General features: G+C 32.3%; 3 protein-coding genes across 3 annotated transcripts in view; 2 read left to right on the forward strand and 1 right to left on the reverse strand.

The window, feature by feature from the left end:
- Nucleotides 1-5666, forward strand: part of LOC149880627 (uncharacterized) — a 30851-nt gene extending 25185 nt beyond the window's left edge. Inside the window, exons 14-15 of the mRNA XM_090068094.1 lie at nucleotides 4664-4932; nucleotides 5233-5666. Coding sequence (XP_089924220.1) covers nucleotides 4664-4932; nucleotides 5233-5339 — 376 coding nt within the window. The 3' untranslated portion in view covers nucleotides 5340-5666. The remainder of the gene's footprint in view (nucleotides 1-4663; nucleotides 4933-5232) is intronic.
- Nucleotides 5667-5797: 131 nt separating this feature from the next.
- Nucleotides 5798-6763, forward strand: LOC149880628 (adhesion G protein-coupled receptor D1-like). The gene is made up of 3 exons (XM_090068100.1): nucleotides 5798-6081; nucleotides 6262-6441; nucleotides 6549-6763. Exons 1-3 carry the CDS (start codon nucleotides 5931-5933, stop codon nucleotides 6629-6631), a joined length of 414 nt encoding a protein of 137 aa, XP_089924226.1. The 5' UTR covers nucleotides 5798-5930; the 3' UTR covers nucleotides 6632-6763.
- Nucleotides 6764-13991: 7228 nt separating this feature from the next.
- LOC145189265 (stalled ribosome sensor GCN1-like) overlaps nucleotides 13992-18861 on the reverse strand; it is a 40244-nt gene continuing 35374 nt past the window's right edge. The window contains exons 43-56 of the mRNA XM_090068322.1: nucleotides 18692-18861; nucleotides 18120-18446; nucleotides 17480-17707; nucleotides 17113-17226; nucleotides 16818-16973; nucleotides 16619-16732; nucleotides 16250-16480; nucleotides 15770-15963; nucleotides 15507-15621; nucleotides 15197-15293; nucleotides 14832-14980; nucleotides 14626-14730; nucleotides 14288-14506; nucleotides 13992-14153 (exon numbers count right to left, since the gene is read on the reverse strand). The exon at nucleotides 18692-18861 is cut by the window's right edge and continues 46 nt beyond it. Of these exons, the coding sequence (XP_089924448.1) occupies nucleotides 14034-14153; nucleotides 14288-14506; nucleotides 14626-14730; nucleotides 14832-14980; nucleotides 15197-15293; nucleotides 15507-15621; nucleotides 15770-15963; nucleotides 16250-16480; nucleotides 16619-16732; nucleotides 16818-16973; nucleotides 17113-17226; nucleotides 17480-17707; nucleotides 18120-18446; nucleotides 18692-18861 (2339 nt within the window). The 3' untranslated portion in view covers nucleotides 13992-14033. The remainder of the gene's footprint in view (nucleotides 14154-14287; nucleotides 14507-14625; nucleotides 14731-14831; nucleotides 14981-15196; nucleotides 15294-15506; nucleotides 15622-15769; nucleotides 15964-16249; nucleotides 16481-16618; nucleotides 16733-16817; nucleotides 16974-17112; nucleotides 17227-17479; nucleotides 17708-18119; nucleotides 18447-18691) is intronic.

Consider the following 18861-nt stretch of genomic DNA (forward strand, 5'->3'; position numbering starts at 1 on the left):
ACGGATCTGACGATCATAGAATCCTTTCTAGAAGTGGCGGAACGCGGTCTTCCACCTTTGTTATCTGCTGCCAACTTCCCCGTAGAACTATATTTGGAACATAGTCTTGATACGGTCCATTTTTACACGCGATATTTATCACAAATACTTTTTTGTGACATTCCACTTACGTAATCGCCAATAATTTTCTTTCTTAGTTCCAATCCAAGACTGTCGAGAGCCATTTTTGCACTTGAAGTCATAAAAATAATAAAAATAAATAATCACGCTTCTCAAGGGTTACCGTGTTACATTTATCTTGTGATGATACAATAATGCTCTGTGTAACACAACGTCTTGGTTGGATGTGGACTGTATTGATGTAATGAAACACTTGTTGTATTTCACTTGTTGTATTGATGTTCTTCGATAAAACACTTTGATAAAACTCACTTCGATAAACTGTCTTGATAATACTGACTGATTGACTTCCATATACTGACTGAATTACATGTCGATTTACATGTCTCTTATATAGTAAATGAACTTGTGTGAACCTGTTCTGGAAGATTCTGGATGCTTCTGAATGTTTCTGGATATTTCTGGATGCTACTGGATGCTTCCAGATGCTTCTTCTGGAAACTTCTGGATGCTTCCTTTAATCATTAAAAAACTTCCGTGACGTTGACACGGACCAGACTTAAGAAAATGAAACAAACCAAAAAAGTTGCACTTGTTTTGTCCGCTGTAAAATGGCACTTGTCAACGAAATTCTGCCTGTGTGGTGTCACCTGTCAGCTGATTGCTCATGTCATGGCATGCTTTGACTCCAGAATCCTGAACTATTTGCTGTGGTAGTATAGTTCGTTTCGTTTTTAAGACATGTAAAATTAGGAACACTTTTTAGCATTGTTCGATGTTGGTTGCAAATGTTTTGTCCAATACTGTATATCTTCTAACAACAATCACAACTTGTCATTTGACTGCCTTGGGTAAGTCGTATTTTCTCAGCTGTTTCCTGGCTAGTGTTCTGACATGCTCCTCTGTTGATGAGTGCTGGGAGTGAAAGGTGTTTTGAGTAGCTATTGCTCTTTTTTTACTTTCATCATCCAGGACCTCAGTGTTTCCTTTCTCTTAAGAGTCATCAATGGTAATCTAACCACCCCTCGCTGACCTAACCAAACCATCGCCATATGGAGAATTTTGACATATTAATGATACTAGAACTCTAGAAATTTAGTTTAAAAAATGTAGTCATATTTCATAACTGACGAATATTTACGCTTACGAATCGCAAATAACGATTAAAATACAAATAACAAAAAATTAGTTTCATTATTAATATATCAATAAATTCAGTAAACATAAGAATACTGATAAAAAAAACCAGCAAAAATAAGACTTTAAGAATTCTTTTTTAAAATGAGAACTGACTTTTATCATTATTATTATTATTATTATTATTATTATTATTATTATTATTATTATTATTATTATTATTATTATTATTATTATTATTATTATTATTGTTATTATTATTATTATTATTATTATTATTATTATTATTATTATTATTATTATTATTATTATTATTATTATTATTATTGTTATTATTATTATTATTGTTATTATTATTATTATTATTGTTATTATTATTATTATTATTGTTATTATTATTATTATTATTATTATTATTATTATTATTTCTATTATTATTATTATTATTATTATTATTATTATTATTATTATTATTATTATTATTATTATTATTATTATTATTATTATTATTATTATTATTATTATTATTATTATTATTATTATTATTATTATTATTATTATTATTATTATTATTATTATTATTATTATTATTATTATTATTATTATTATTAGTAATTGTTATTAATATAAGTACTACTACTTTTTGTGTTGCTATTAATTATTATTAGTCCTACACACTGTTAGAGACACATTTACTGAACCTTTTCATGTCGCGCTCCTGTAATTTTTATCCATCCATTTCAAGCAAGGTTTGTGATATGCTTTGAGTTTACTAGATGATTATCACAAACTTTGCCGTATGTTTTTAAAAGTTAACTTCCTGTAATTCTGTTTAAACATTTCCTTAAAATGCATTGACGTCAGTCACGCCTGTCGAGAGGTTAAATGAGATTCGGGCCCAATTTACTTTCGGTGGCCATCTAGTGCCCAGGAAAGGCTACAAATGAGGAGAAATTGTGCTTTCCGGTTGCTATCCTTTTTAATTTTTTTTAATTTTTCCTCCTTTTGATGATTTTATAAAAATTTTCCAACCACATCTGTTATAATAATAGCTACCTAATTTATTATGAAAGTAGAGGAGAGTAGTCCAGTTAGGGGGTGGGAGTGGGTGGGGTGGCTGAAAGTGAATTTGAAAGAAAAAGGGATGGATAAATGTTTTTCTTGACCGCCTTTATTCAAAACTAACTAGGATTTATTTCAGCTAAAGGTTTGTTCAAATTTTTTTATTCGCTGTTGTTGTTATATTGTTATGTTGTTATGTTGTTGTTGTTGTTGTTGTTAGCACACGAATATAAATAACTTAAATGCCAAACAGCTCATAATAAAGCTTTTCTCGCTTTTATTTCTCTCCGCCAGCTCTCTTTCAATGGACATAATCTTGAAAAAGAATAAAGTCTGTATTGTTTTATATTTAAATATAGATCCCAAGCCTGATCCCAAATAACAAAGTCTATATTATTTTATTTAAATATAGAAGCATTTAGTGGTATTATTATGTATGTTTATAAATCATGCCAATCTGTATCTCAATTTAGCTCCTTCGGAATAAAAATATTTATTTCACATAAAATCACAAATCCATACCTGCAGATGTACTCGGGTCATATAGAAAAGTGCTATTGACTTTAACTTGCTAAAGCTTCTCTCGACTTAAGCAACAGTGTCAGGCAAGGTGCGAAAAATACAAAGGGCGACGTAGAGATTTTGGAAGATGGTGGAGAGATCTTCGTTACTTTCTTGAGAAGCTCTTAAGGAGAATGAAAAACATTCTCAAAAAGACTGAATTTTATGTTTTGGATGTCGCCATACAATATTTTTCAAGTTTGCCGATTTGCTACAGACCATTCCAACGAGGTTTTGGGTACTCGATGTCAGTTTACGAACAAACGGCAAGGAAAACAAATAGACGTTGCCGTGTCTGTTAGATAGTTACACTGGCTCTTATGACCATTACTGTTTTATGAACTAAGATAGATAGAGGAAACCTAATTAATTTTTTTGGAAATATCTTCGGTTTTGTTTCTATTTTTTTCTCATGAAAATTTTAAGGACTCGGTAAAGAAAGATAAGGACTCGGTAAAGAAAGGTCAAAACTTCTCACAGCCTTACTTTGTACTTCACATACATTTTTCATTTCGATATCAACTGACTGCAGTAGTAACTCCTCGTTTGTTTCCCAAGGTCTGACTTTTTACTTTTGTAGACTTCAACACTTGACACTCACAACTCAACAACTTTGGTGTTGTTGGCGTCACAGAATGTCCCAGTTTCGATACGGAACTCAGCGAAGCATCTGACGGTAACGAGAAAAAATGTGTTGCCTTAGACAGTTTTGAAACTGACTTTTTGTTTAGTCAGTCAAAATAAAAAAAATTGAGAATATAGTCAAGTCGAAGTGACAATTTCAACTTGACTATATTCTCAATTTTTAAGCTAGCAGCAGCTTAATAGTTAACTTTATGAATTTAATGCTTTACATCCGCCAATGAAAATTACTAACAAGGAAAAGCAGATGAAAAAAACAATAGTTCTTAATTTTCTTTCGAGTTGTTTGCACATTTCAACGTTTCTATATATTTTAGACAGTTCTTGCAAACGCCGGTCTTTATCTCGCTAAACGCCAGTCTTTATCCTGGAAATCTGAAGATTCGGTCACCGGCAGTAGTTTTAATGGGCTTTTTTTTATTGTTTTTTGGGGATTTTTGTGTGACTTAGAAAAAGTTTATGAGAGAGAAAAATGTTACATATGAAACCATTGAAACGTTTATTTTTTATTTAAAAAAGTTGTTTGTTTTTTTACAGTTTGTTTTTTTGTTTTTTTTTCTATAAAAAACAATAACAACGGGTTTAATACCTCTCCTTAAAGTTATTTTTGAGGGTTTTTAAGCGAACATATCGCGAGGTTAGAATTATTTTGTTCTATCTCCAAGTTTAAATGTTGGGAGAAAGTTTTTGATTTTTTCTAAAAGTAAAAATTGTTTAAAGTTTTAGCTATTATTTGAAAAGAAATAATAACTTATCTTTAAATAATTTGTTTAAGCAATTTATTTAGAAAAAAAAAATAAATAAATAATGCGTATTTTAAAAGTTATTATTATTAACTAAAATTAATAACTCATTTTCTCCTAACTTTTAAAATTGGAGATAGAACAAAATAATTCTAACCTCGCGATATGTTGTCAGACAACTGCTGGATGTTATATAGTGAAATTCCAAACCAATTACAATCGCTAGTCCCGTTCATGACACTAAATAGATAATATTTTTAGGGATAAGACGATTTATGAATTAAAGTAAAGATATTCCTTGGCTACCCAACAATCGTGTTTTTTCTTTATACGGTTTTTGTTTTAAAAAAATAAAAAGTACTTCATTAAAATCACCAACACCAGGATTTTTTTTATAGAAAACTGCGTCAAAAAATCCCTCTAAAGATTCTCTTTCATCAGTGCATTTCATTAATGATACTAGTCGTGTTATTTCTCGCTGGAGCAGAACGTAGATCGAAGTCCAATTTTAGTTGCGCTGTATTTGCTGGATTATTGCAGTACTTTATCTTGGCAACATTTTTCTGGACTGCAGTTGAAGCTCTGAACTTATACCGAATGTTTGTGTCTATTTTTAAAAGCATCGACCCTGTAAAGTTCATTCGTAGAGCCTGCAGAATTGCTTGGGGTTCGTACTTGATATTAATTTTTCTATTGATTATGATTAAATAAACTGTAAATAAAAATTGTAAAAACTTCAAATGTACTTATTTGTATTTAAATTGAAGAAATTATAAAACAAATTTAAAAATTTTAAGCCTACATCCATTACTTTTTAAATCTGTGCAACTTTTCTGTCGATTGCGATTTGTTTTCATTAGAACTCTTTATTCACATCGATTTAAATATTTTGTTTTAGTAATAAGCTTAAATATTATTGGTGACTAAATATTTTATTGCTCGTGGTTAACTTTCGTGTTATTTTCAGGCGTTCCACTAATAATTGTCGGAGTTTCTGCTGGAGTTGAAAATAAATCTTTTGGCGATGACAAACTGCACGTGATGTTCCTTAATTTATTTGAATACAATAACTGATTTTCTTTAATTATGCTACTAATCAAGCATCAGTTTTTCCGTTAAAATCAAATGAAATATGAACTTGAATGAACTGGATCAGTGTTTTAAGCTGAATCGAATTTTCTGAAGTTTTTTAAATAGAGATCTTTATGTATTTAACATAGCAAAAGTTTTTGATGTGCCAATTTATATGCATATAAAAGTTTGTTAGGTGCTATTCCGGAATATTTTAAAAGTTTGATTTAAAGAGGGCTATGTAATGTCGGAATCAAATAGGTTTTTATGGAATTTTATAACTTTGGTTAAATACATAAACTAATGTAAATTCGATTTATTCGACTGATGTAGAAATTTGTTCTTTATTCTCTTTTAACGGAAAAACCAAACACCGCGATGCTTGAGGTTGATGAACGATATGATACATCTGATGTTACGACAATTTTCAACTTCAATGATGATGCACGGCGTGTACTTCAATGATGCTTCAAACTATTTTTAAAATGTTTTTTTACTTGTAGTTGTCTCATTCATGGATATGCATTCTATTTCGGGGTTTTACTACCGGTTGCCGTAATACTAGCTACGAATTTTGTTGTTCTCATTTTGGTTATGGTAAAATTAAGCACTCGGGAAACAGCAAAGTTGTCAACAAACCATGCTGAAAGAAATAATTACAGGCGTGTTTTTGAATCCTCTCGCATCGCTTTTGCATTTAGCACTTTACTTGGCTTAACATGGGTGTTTGCTCTTCTTGCTGTTGGTATGATTTTAGTCTTTGCAACTTTACTAAAGAGTTTGAGATTGTGTAACTGATCGTTTTATTGTCTGTATTTATATGCTTGTGTGTGCTTTTTTTTACACAACATGTTAGTGAAAATGTAAAAATTACAACCGTAGATGCTTAAGCGCTATCAAAATCTTCATTAATTTGTTCCCTTAGGAGACATGATGGAACTCTTTCAATGGTTGTTTTGCATTTTTAACTCTTTACAGGGGCTTTTTATATTTGTTTTATACATTGCTCGTAATCCTGAAGTGCAGCTCCAATGGCGTACTCTATGGACTTCTTTATCTATAAATTATCCTAAAAGCAGCACACAAAGTTCGGATAATATAAATCGTAAGCTACTTTGATATGCTAATTTATTACTAGTAAGCTAATTCGATCTATAAATTATTGTTACTTAACATAATTATTGGTTGTTTGCTTATTTTTCACTATAACAGCCTTTTTTGCTGATTTGAACAACCAACCTAAAAACACTTCCGAAGTTAAACTTACTGGTGTGTACAGCTTAAAGCCAATGTAAGTTTTACACAGCAACCAAATTCAATTCAAATCATTCCTTACGTAGCAGTTAAAGAAATGATCTTATAAAGATAAGCTAAAGAATAGATCGTTTTGTAAATACATTTTAAAATATGCTTTTTTGTTTCATTAAGTTCAAACTTTTTCCTGCGGAAAGAGCTTGGGATGCTTGGTGGTACCGAGGGTCTTAGGTATAAGTACGCCTCATGCGCTGCTGTCTTGGTGAAGCGTGAAAAACGCGCAAATGCGCATGCAAGCACGAGAGCCTTTCATTCAGCAGCTTTTTATACAAGCTCTTCTTTTGTCAGCGTAATTTTGCTTGGTACGAGTTTATATTGCGTATTACTATTCACCCACAGTTGATATTTTTGGGAATAGTGCCCTTCTAGCTAACCCGAAAAAGCCACCTATATGGGGTGATAGTGGACACATGTAGGTGTCCAGAAATGGGAGTTTTGAAATCCATCTATTACGTCCGAGAAAAAAAAATCAATTTTAAGTTGAAAATTTTCCAATTTTTTTACTGCTTCGATTATTTACTAAACAAGCCATTAAATTGAAATGGGTCATTGGAACTTGATGAAATTTTATGGTGTTGTACCTATATAGTATGGCTATCAATGTATAAAATTTCATGCAGATATCTTGCTTGGTTACAAAGTTATAGGCCAAAACGTTTTGCAAAATCATACATTTTGGCAGTGTTGGTACCAAAAGTTTTTAGTTTTGGTAAAAAATTTTTGTCTGATTGCCCTGAATTTTTGTGTGCATACTCTACAGGTTATAAGTAAAAATTTTTTATAACACTGTTTTGGAATTAGGACCATTGCTGAAAACTGTGGCCACAAAATCATTTAAAACCACAAATTCTCTTCATAATATGGATTATTCAATTTTTGAGTCAAATGACTGACTCTGGAGAAAATTTTTGAAGTACTTACTACCCTGAGCAGTTATCTATGTAAAATATAATGAAATACATGTACACATAACACAATTTGGGGGGTTTAGCAAAATAAGTAGATTTTAAAATAGTAGGTTTTTTAAGCTATTCCCTCTTTTCGTTATGTCCGTATGAATTTCATTCAGAAAAAGTATTACAGAGGTCGTAAAAATTGAGCTATCGAGTAAAAAATTGAACCCAATGTGAGCAATAGACTGAGGAACATTCACGTAAATTTTGGTTGAAATCTGACGGGTAGTTTTTAACAGAGATAACTTTTACCGAAAGAAGAAATGTACGGCATTCCCTATTTTTTTGTTTAAGCGGATTTTACAGGTTAATCCGTAAAAAAATCACTTGTTATTGCTTTCAAAACTTGCATTTTATTGCATTTGGAATTAATTTCTTTCTTCAACAAAGCTACAATTATCAAGGTAAGATTCTTTTTTTACATTTTCAACTTCTGAGAAAAGTTTTTGGTCTATGTTGAGCGGAAAAAGGAAGTGGTAAAAAGTATTGTATTTTATTGAGTTTAGTGCGCACTTTTATTACAAAAAAATGATATGAAAGAAAAAGGTGCACACTTTAAAAATGATATTTATTTAATAGATGTATTCCATATTTATTGTTAAAAAAGTTGAGTGTGCACTATACTCATATGCAAACTATAATATATAAAATTCTGTAAGATAACAAGTGGGTAAATGAACTAATGGGAGAGTAGATATGAAAATAGTTTTCTTTTATATCAAAACTATTTTAATCCTAATAAATATATTTTAAAGCTCTGAAATTAAATTAAGTTATTTTAAATTTTGTGACAAAGCATTGCACAAATTTTAGACCAATCTCAAAATAAAAGGTTCATCCTCACTTTTGTGACCGTCCGTATTTCTACATCCAGGTAAAGTTTCGATTCGTTTCAATTGCATACATTTTCAATAACATCAATTATATTTTGGCTTAGAAGTCTACAAACTTTTGCCTGTTTTTTTTTTAATTCTTTACATTTGCACAACTAAGAGATTTAAATTTCAAGACTGATAAAACTATTTGAATACTGTTGCATTTACAGGAGACTAAGCAATTTCTCACAATACCAAATCATGCAAGAGGTCACGAGGAGAACAGAAAATCTGTCTGTTTAACTTTCCTTAAAAAGTGCACCAGGTAAATAACTTCATTCCAAGCGGAGCGTTTGTCAAATCTACAGCATCAACTTTGACTTGGGTGATGCAAGAGTACCTCAAGGAATATGTGATACTTGCCGGACAATCATGAAGAAGCGAGATGAAGGCAACGAAGTTGTTCTACCATCGCTGTATGACTTCAAGTCAATTCGTGTCAGATTGGAAACTCGTGGCGAAAACTGTGATTGTCTCATCTGCAGGATTGGGCGTCGAAAGCTGAATGAGAAACATCCGCTGTTTCTCGAGCTAATGAGAAAGGGCCCACTGTGCACTGCAACGATTGTCTGAGTCCTTCAGGCAAAAAGCTTGTTGAGCCGAATTTCAACAAACATTTTCTGGCTGCTGGTCGAAAACTGAGTGATTTTTTTACCCACTCAAATATAAATGCTTCTAATGCAAAAGGTGAAACTGGTTCAGATCACACTGTTGCCCACTGTAAAAATACCACTAACCTTATCGGCACAATCAGCTTATCTCTAAATGTTTCAACTGAGCGAATTATAAAAATGGGAATCGAAGGTCGCTCATTCAAGTCGATAGAGTGAAGGCTATTGTTGCTTGTGACTTGAAACTGGCCAACACTCTCTGTGGGGTTCAAGCTCACTCAAGATCTCACCCTTGCTCTTGGTGTAGCATTGATTTCACAAATCTAGAGAAGGCTGGAGCCTTGAGAACACTTGGGTCACTCAGAGAGAGCTATAAAAGCTTCTTGAGTGCAGGAAGCATTCTTGCCAAGGCAAAACACACCGGCAATGTTGTAAATCCACCAATCCTAAGTGGAGCCAATGATACTCTCATTCTGGACATTTTACCTCGACCGGAGTTGCATCATTTGCTTGGAGTTGTTAACCACATTTTTCAGAAGATGAAAAGTGTATGGCCCGATGCCGAAAAATGGCCAACTTCTCTTAACATGAAACTGAGCCCCTATCATGGAGGCATGTTTAAAGGAAACGATTGTCGCAAACTTCTTCGGAATGTGGATAGGCTTCAACAGTTGGCAGAAGCTGAATCGGTTTTCCAAGTTTTTGGATTCATCAAAGCGCTCAGGAAGTTTGATGCTGTAGTGAAAAACTGCTTTGAATCAGACCTTGAGGATGACTTTTCGGACAAAATCCAACAATTTCAAGACTCTTACCTTGCCGTCCCGAATGCTAGTGTTACACCCAAGATCCATATGGTATTTCACCACATCAAAGACTTTGTGAACCGCCACATGTCACCAATTGGAATTTACAGCGAACAGGTAGTTGAAGCAGCTCATCAAGACTTTTCTCATCATTGGTAATGATAAAAACAACTTCCATCTCATCCAGAATACGCTCTTAGACTTAAAAACTGCCTTGTGGACTACAACAGCAAGCACCTTTAATAGTCTTACTCTACCAAAAATGCCACATTTTACATTTCTAAAATTTTACAGCTTATTTTAGAACTGTTTAATCAAATTATGAAGTAGGTGTTTCTTGAATTAAGAAAAAAAACCTAAGTTGTGATTGAGAGTAAATTGTTAAGTTATCAATTTAAGAATAAAATAAAATTTTTAAGTTAAAAGCTTTCACCTCTAATATTTGAGTTTTCTTCAACTCTTCATTTCAACTATTTCAGGTGACTTACCTGATTAAAATTCAAGTTTTATCGCATCTAAAAGTTTTTTTCAGCTTTGAACCTTTACTAAAGCCCCAAGGTGCATGAGAGGAACCCTTAAAATTAACTTGTTGGGCAAAACCCCTCAATTTGTGTTATGTGTGCATGCATTCCATTATATTTTACAATCTAATTTTATTTTTTAGTTTTTCATGCAAAAAAAGCCATGGTTAATTATTGCCTTTCCATTTTGAACCTATACTAATGCATAGAAAATGTACACGAAAAAGGCCTATTTTATGAAAATCTAAAAACTGACCTAAAAGTTGCAATTTTTTGATATTTTTCAATAGGCTCTAAAATTTTTTATATTGATTGGTACTCAGGGTAGCAAAAAATGCAAAATGGACCTCTCAGTTGGTCATTTTCATTGAAAATTGATTTGCCAATTTTATAAGGAAATTTTGGGGCTCGAAATGATTTCGTGGCCACAGTTTTTTAGCAAATGGTTTAATTCCAAAACTCTAATAACAAAAGTTGTTGCTTATTGTCTATAGAGTATACATACAAAAATTCAGGGCAATTAGACAAAAATTTTTTACCAAAACTAAAAACTTTTGGTACCAACACTGCCAAAATGTATGATTTTACAAAACGTTTTGGCCTATAACTTTATAACCAAGCAAGATATCTGCATGAAATTTTATACATTGATAGCCATACTATATAGGTACAACACCATAAAATTTCATCAAGTTCCAATGACCCATTTCAACTTTATGGCTTGTTTAGTAAATAATCGAAGCAGTAAAAAAATTGGAAAATTTTCAACTTAAAATTGATTTTTTTTTCTCGGACGTAATAGATGGATTTCAAAAATCCCATTTCTGGACACCTACATGTGTCCACTATCACCTCATATAGGTGGCTTTTTCGGGTTAGCTAGAAGGGCACTATCCCCAAAAATATCAACTGTGCACCCTCATTGAGCCAATCTAGCTTTGCAGAATTTTGCATTAGTTTATCATCGGCATTATTTTGTTATGCACGGACTAACCATGTTCTTGTTATAGCAAATCGTTTTTAGAGAAATAGAGAAATGGATGTTCAAAAGGCACTAGGACTTTCCCCGAAGGACTGCATTGGGGTGTCTCTTGTGGGGTTTGCCTAGATTTCAAAGTCTTATAAACAAAATGGCCGATAAAATATATATTTGTCATCGCTTCGATAGAGAACTATTTGGCAATTACCTAAAAATAAATCCTGAAAAGACATACATCAAAGGAACGTACAAAAAGAGAAGAATATTTAATCCAAAAACTGTTGGTTTTTGATAGTAAACTCTGCGTATCTTATAGAACCACACTAACAGCAAAAGACCCAAAAAGTGTCAAGCACCCAAATAAAGTGCTCTAAGTCAATAAAAGAAACCCAAAAAAGCTTCTGAGCCATGCAGTGTTAAGTACAGCAAAGATAAGAGGAAATGATCTCCTACTCTGAGACTGATTCGTTTTAGATAAGTAATTGAAGAGGATGAGACATTTCTTCTAATCAGACGATAGCAAGAAATGTCTCATCCTCTACACGGTCATTTAAAATAAAAGTTCAGTGTTTTTAATTGAGAGAAGCATACCTTTTTTCTTTAAAAAAAAAAGAAAATTTAAATGTAAAACAGTCAACGTGATAGTGAAACTCTGTAATGCACTTATTACAATGTCAATTTATGCTTTAATCGGGGGCTTTCCTGAAGTGACAATCTCTGCCGAACAATAATTTACATGATACCAAACAAGAGTGGTGGCAAATACTAAATTGGAAAAGACTCGTCGATACAAATCTAGTCTACGAAGATCTTCAGCGTGCACAAACATAGTTTAATTAGTAAGGGTTGAAAGTCTTGATCATTTAAAGGAACATCTCCAGGCTGACGCTGGTGCTAAACGTAAGGTAAGCGAGCTATGTAAACAGATAATAGAATGGAGAAGTAGTTGATTTTGAATCTTTTGAAAACCCAAAAAAACAAGAGAATTCTATTTTTTTAAGGTGGAGGGGATGACTGGTGCATATAGTGGCTATATAAGTCATCTGTGACTTTACGAGCCTTTTATACCACTCGAATTCAAATAAACGCAGTATAATGATCTCAACTTCTACGCATGCGCAAAACTGGCACTGTTTTTTTAATATCATACAACTGTGAAGGCCTTTTTTATACGCTGCTTAACTTTTCTCACCAGTTTGTTAACTACGGCTTGTAGAGGTTCACTAAGCTCTTTAATTATAAAAAATAGTAAAATCAAATGACAAAATGTCACATTGATCAGTAAAGTGCCCTACAGCCCTGATTAATAGTCGAAGAGACTTTTTTAAATCACCACCACCTTCTTTGATATCCCCAATGATACTAGGGGTGCTTAAAGATTTGAATAAGTCTCTTCGACAATATGATTTTAAGTGTGCACAAGAAATAAAGGAGGCCGCGCTATTTTGGTTCAGGTCACTACCAGCTGATCGATTTGAAATGGAACTAAAACGTTTGCATGACAACCATATTGCCGTTTGCAACTTTTTTTTAAAATGCAAATGTTGCGGTGAAGCTATTCTGCAATCATCCTAAATTTAGCAGCTAAGTAGCAAAAATTTCAGCTAATTTGCCACACCTTGTGGAACGTTTATTACTTAAAAGATTAACGTTTCCGCCACGTTGCAAAGTACTCGTGTACTACGTTTCCGTCACCTAACTACTTTCTATTTATTGATTTAATTTTTTTGGATGAATTAACCTGCTTTTTTTTTACTGCTCCAATCAAGCACCTATTTTTAGCCATAAATGGTTCTTTTTTCTTGTTATAATTAATATACTGGGAGGATCAAAAAAAAAAATAATGAAAAAAAAAAGAAAAAAAAATTTTTTTTGATGAAATAGGTAAAAAGATTTCCTTTTCTTTTTGAAACTGCTCCTCATTCTGTTTCGTGAATGGGTAAAATATGGGTAATGGGTAAAATGGGTAAAGGGTGTTTAGAATTAGGAAAATTTTAAGGAATAATGAACAAAAAACCACCCATGAAAAAAAATAGCTTCAATCAAATGCTGCACGTACACTGTTGGGTGTTTATAAACATTTAATTGACCAAGCATGAAAAATGCAATAAATTATATAATCCCTACAGGTGAAACATCTAGAGACGCAGTTGAACTCGATGACTCATGGCTAGTATGTGATTATGTTTCGAACATCGGACTTCTTACATGTTTCATATGAAAGTGGAAAATTGCTTTGACTTTCAAAAACTTGTTCAATATGGAAGTTGTCTAATAAGCTCGAAGTGACACACTTCAAGTTACTTCAAGTTGTTTTTCCCTTAAATGTAATTAATACAACGCAAAAAATTTACCGCCTGTATTTAGTGCAACTCGATAGTTTGGCGCTTACATTTAATACAACGTGATAATCAAGCGGCCAAAATTTGGTATTTTGACACTGAAATAAACAAGCTTTTTATTTGTTGCATTGCTTTTAATTAGTTTTTTCACTATTCTATTTAAACTTCTATTAAAAGTGTTACATGCCAGATCCAAATGTATGCCTACGTTAAACAGGTACTAAGGTAGATTATTTGAGAATAGAAAGCAAGTAATCTTGATCTATAAAAACCTTAAACTATATTTCATAAAATTAACCCTAAGTAACAAATAGATAGTCATTAGGGTCAGTTGCTAAGGCATCGTTATGTTTGACAAACGAGTTGCTTTTATACTCTTGAAGAAACTTAGCGGATTCGGTAAGTGTGGCTATGCATTGCTAAAAGTAAAAGTATGTTATTGTAGAAAAACTTTCTCTGTTCTTGATAAAATAAAAAGTAAATTTTGAACTCTTTTCTATCGTCAGCCGTAAAGCTGAACGAGAAAACCAGAAAGGAACGATGAAATACTTACGTCGAAAAGTGTATCATTTTTGTGCAGCTGAAGCAAAAACGCAAGCGTGATTTCTGCGGCTGACCTGACGCCAGGATTTCGATCGCGAAGCAACGAAGGAAACTCTGTCACAAAATGTCTTACGATGTTAAACTTTAGTGCTTCAGGAAAGTATTTTGAGATATGACGTAATGTATTCAGGGTTGTGATTCGAATGTCTGACGACAAATGTAACAAGCTCTAGACGTTTTAAGATTTAATTTAACATCACAAAAATTTCACTAATTGAAAAATAAAAAAAAAAAACTATAAAAGCAGGTTAGAAAAAAAAGACACAAACACTCAGGTAAGTGAACAACCTTTTTCATAGACGTAACCACAATAGGTGGAGCTACTGATGGTCGCTCCTTTGAGAACATAATCAAATGACCGAGCGAATGAACTCCGTAAGTGCATATTGGAATCTAAAAAAAGAAAGTGTGATTTTCTTTCTTGGTCTTGTTAATTAGTAGATGCATTTTCGCGAGTTTTAATTTACCCCTTAAAAAATAGATATAAAACGCACCCTTTCGTTGTTAGAGTGTCGCACAACAACATCGACTATACTTTCGTCGTTGGTTACTTTAAATAGCTGTGAAGGCGCATGGAAAAGAGCGTAAGACAGTGCAACAGCACGTCCGTGACATGCAATCCAGTCTAGCGTTGGATTCACATCTTAAGAAAGTAAACAAGATAAAAACTCTATTTGCAGTTGATCGATTTTAAAGAATTTACTGTTTAAACTTGAAAACTAAAATCTGGTTACATTGTTATAATTATTCGTTATCACAAAATCTTTTGCTTAACAAAGTGTTAAACTGATAAAAACAAAACTTCTTTAAAAATCAAAAAAAAAAATAGAAAACAACTTTAAACATGAAAAATACTCACCAAGTAGAGAGGAGGAGAGTAGATTCTCAACATCACTATCCGACAGGACTTGACATAAGGCTCCTAAAGAAGCACCTGCACTGACTCGAATTCCATCCTAAATAGTTGGATAGAAAATAGTAATAAAACTTAACATAGAAAATAGTAATATAAAGAATAAAAAATCTTTGCAATTTCTTTAAATAGAAAAGTGTCACATTTTTTTAAACTTAACCCAAAAGAAAACTTTTACGAAAATATAAACACTTTGACTATTTGATTATTTTGTTAAGTGCACAGAAGCTAACAAACGATTAAAGAAAAAAAAAACCTCCGCTGAAGATATCAATTCCAGAAGAGTTTCCAGCAGGCCGCTCTTCACACTATCTCCCATCTTGTCCCCAGCACTGACAATAACATTGCGCAATGTCTGAAGAATAGTTTCTCTAAATGAAACTTAATGCTAATGTGAACCGAATTTTCAACCGTTTTCAACCGAACGTTCACCGTTTCTTTTGGCATTACAAATCAGCAGAATACACAACCATATAAAATAATATAAAACATAAAAAATATAAAACATAATAAAATTACCTGATAGCAGGATCTTCAGAGTTCTGGATGGAATTTTTCAATTCGGTGAATAGAGAGTCAACTCTTGTATGCAAAACTGTAAGAAAACCTAGTGCCCACGAAGCCTTCTGGCGCACAGTCAAAGTTGGATCAGTTAAAGCTTTCATAAAAGTAGTTTGCAATTGTGCGAAAAATGGTTTTAACATGGCACCCACCTTTAATCCAAATAAATACAAATTAAATCCAAGAAAAGGCTGCAAAGTCTTATTTCATAAAATTAACACGACTTAACTTAAAAAAAGCAGAGAATAAAAATGTCGGTTTTTTTATTTTTCATTTTTTGATTTAAAAAAAAACGTTTCCTTTTTTCCGTCTAAAAAGAAAATCGAATTTAAATTCGTGTAACAACCGTTTTCATTGATATAGAAAAATTTCAGAAAAATTTCCTCAATCTTTTTTATGAAAACTGAAAACAATCACAAACAAAATTTTTTCAGAAACCTTTTCCAGTAACAACCCCAATGTGTCAAGAATAGCTACTTTTACACTGAAGTTAAATCTATCACCCAGAATTCGAATCAGTGGACCAGTAATATGAACGACAGATGGTTTAAGGGCTTCTTCGCTAGTTAACCTAATTATTTCTCCTAAAATAAGAGAGGCTTGCTCTTTGACTTCCTGTGGACCATTCAAAATACCTTCACGAAACATAGGAATAATAGGAGTGACACCCTGAAGATAAATGATAACTCTCAAATAAGAATCTAATAGGAAACAAAATAACAAAAATGAATAGTTCAACAATAACAAAATAAATGGTTTTATTATGTTAAGAATTTCAAGGGGAAACTTTTTTTTCAAAAAAAAAACCTTTTTTGGCAAACAGAACCCAGGTAGCAAGTTATTCCTAATGTCTCCTTTTACAAATTTTATGGCTTGCTTTAGAGACGTTAGATGTTGAAGCTGCTCAGAAGGCTCTAAATGCTGCAAAATATAAGTTGAGTAATCAAAAAGTTTTACTTTTAGTAAAAACTCTTGGCAATCTTACATAAAACAAACTTCAACGCACCTTGACAAGAGTGTCTAACAAATTATAACCCGATACATTTACATCATCATCAACATCATTCATCAGTTGGATAGCAACAGTAAACAGCTGCTGTACATGCGAGCTGAAGTCACCACGACAGTCTTTACAGAAAACACACAACAAGTCTGCAGCAACCTGAAAAAAAGATTTGTTTAATATTTTTTCATGAACAACTTTGCAACTGGTTTAAACAAATTTTTTAAAAAATTAAAGCAAAACCAAATCACCACCACTATCATAATTAACAAAACTTAAGAAATTTTAAAAATTTTACCTTTCGAATACCAGGAAGTTGATTTCTTGAAGAAGTAGTAAGCTCAGTTATAATTATGCGAATTCCAATTTCATCTTCAACTGATAAGACAAGAGCTTCTGTACCTTTAAATTCCTAAAAAAAAATCTAAGTCAATCAAAACAAGCCTAATAAAATCTTGATATACCTAAAGATGATAGGATAATAAACAAATGTGAGAATGCTAATGGGTATCAAATAAAGCAGTAGCATAATTTTAACATGATTTACATATTCAATGTCAAAAAGAATTGTAGTTTTTCAATTTAAAAAAAAAAGAGGATTTTTCAGTTTTCTTAATGAACATACATAACTAACTTTAATTGAAAGATAAAAGCTCGTGACTCACAGAATTGCTATCTGAAGAAACATGAATAGCTTCAATCATTGCAGGTAATATCTTCTCCAAGTGCTTGACAAGAGCTTCTCCAGCAACAGAAGCAAGAATAGACAGAGCTTTGGTATTGACAGGAGGTTTTGTAAGTTTAGGGATAAGGAAAGGTAGAACTGCTTTGCTCTTAACTGCCATCACTTGTTTCAAGCCATCTAATGCAAACTCACTAAGATTAGAATCCTCCTAAAAATCAAACAAAAAAGTAAATTAACTCTGTGTCATTATTATCAAAAAATTAATCAAAAACTGTAGATAAAAATGCAGGCCTACATAAACCTTAAATGTGAATATGAAAGTTCATTATGCACTTAATCCTTTATTGCCAATTGAGCAGAGTCTGATAAGTCCATTTCAAAAAATAAAATTTTAAAATGCTTTAAATACATAAAAACTGAATATCAGCTAAGTTTTTCTTTTTTTTTTAAACTTAAATTGAAAAACTCTAAAAGATGTTAAAATGAATCTTTTTTGAAATAAAAAGTGTTTAGCAGTTTTTGAAGATGCCTAGCTCCTTGGTATAATGTACTTACAAAATAGGCATTAATAATCCTAAACAACTATACTTTTAACTATTTGCTTCAAACTTGATACATACCAGTTTTTCAAAAACATGAGGAAGCACGCCATCAAGAGCCTTATGACCAATAGTATTGTGCAGGTTTTCAAAAGTCAATGAGGCAGCACAACGCACTTCAGGAAGTGGATCAAGTAGAGCCTTTTGAACAGTTGATACAAGAGAGTCTTCAAACTGACTAACCATTTCCCTACTACATGAATCCATAATCTCACTAAGACCAATGCACACACCCTGCCTTTTGCTTCCTTCTTCATTGTTAAGACCTTCTTCTAGGATAGGGATGATTTCAGGAAGAATTCTCTCCCCAAGTTTGCGCACTAAATCACCTAAAGTGCGAGCTGCTACCTAAATATAATGCTTTTATTAAATCATTTTAATCCTGGGCAAGTATTGAGCAAATTTGATCCTATTAAAAATGGAGCGCTTATTTTTCTTCAATTAAATTAAAATGGAAGTAATGATGACCAAGAAAAAAAAAGAGTTAAATATATCAAATTAATATATAGAAATTTATATTGCATGAGCTGAAGACAATATCTTGGTGAGAAAAAAGATTATATAAGAAATGCTTCACTAAATTAGCAATTTACCTGTCTCTTATCATATGAATGACTTGCTAAGCAGCCGAGTAGTAACTCAAACAAAGTTGGCAATAATTCTCTTAATGTTTTTGCTGTATTTTGAACAATAACTTTCCATACATGTAATGCACTTTGGCGAACATGCAAAGCAACATCAGAGCGACCCATGTAAAGACCAG

Source organism: Hydra viridissima, unplaced genomic scaffold (genome assembly GCF_058129835.1).
Source record: "Hydra viridissima isolate aposymbiotic clone 2 unplaced genomic scaffold, HvirCarnegie_v1 scaffold_12, whole genome shotgun sequence".
In the NCBI taxonomy this organism is placed as follows: Eukaryota; Metazoa; Cnidaria; class Hydrozoa; order Anthoathecata; family Hydridae; genus Hydra; species Hydra viridissima.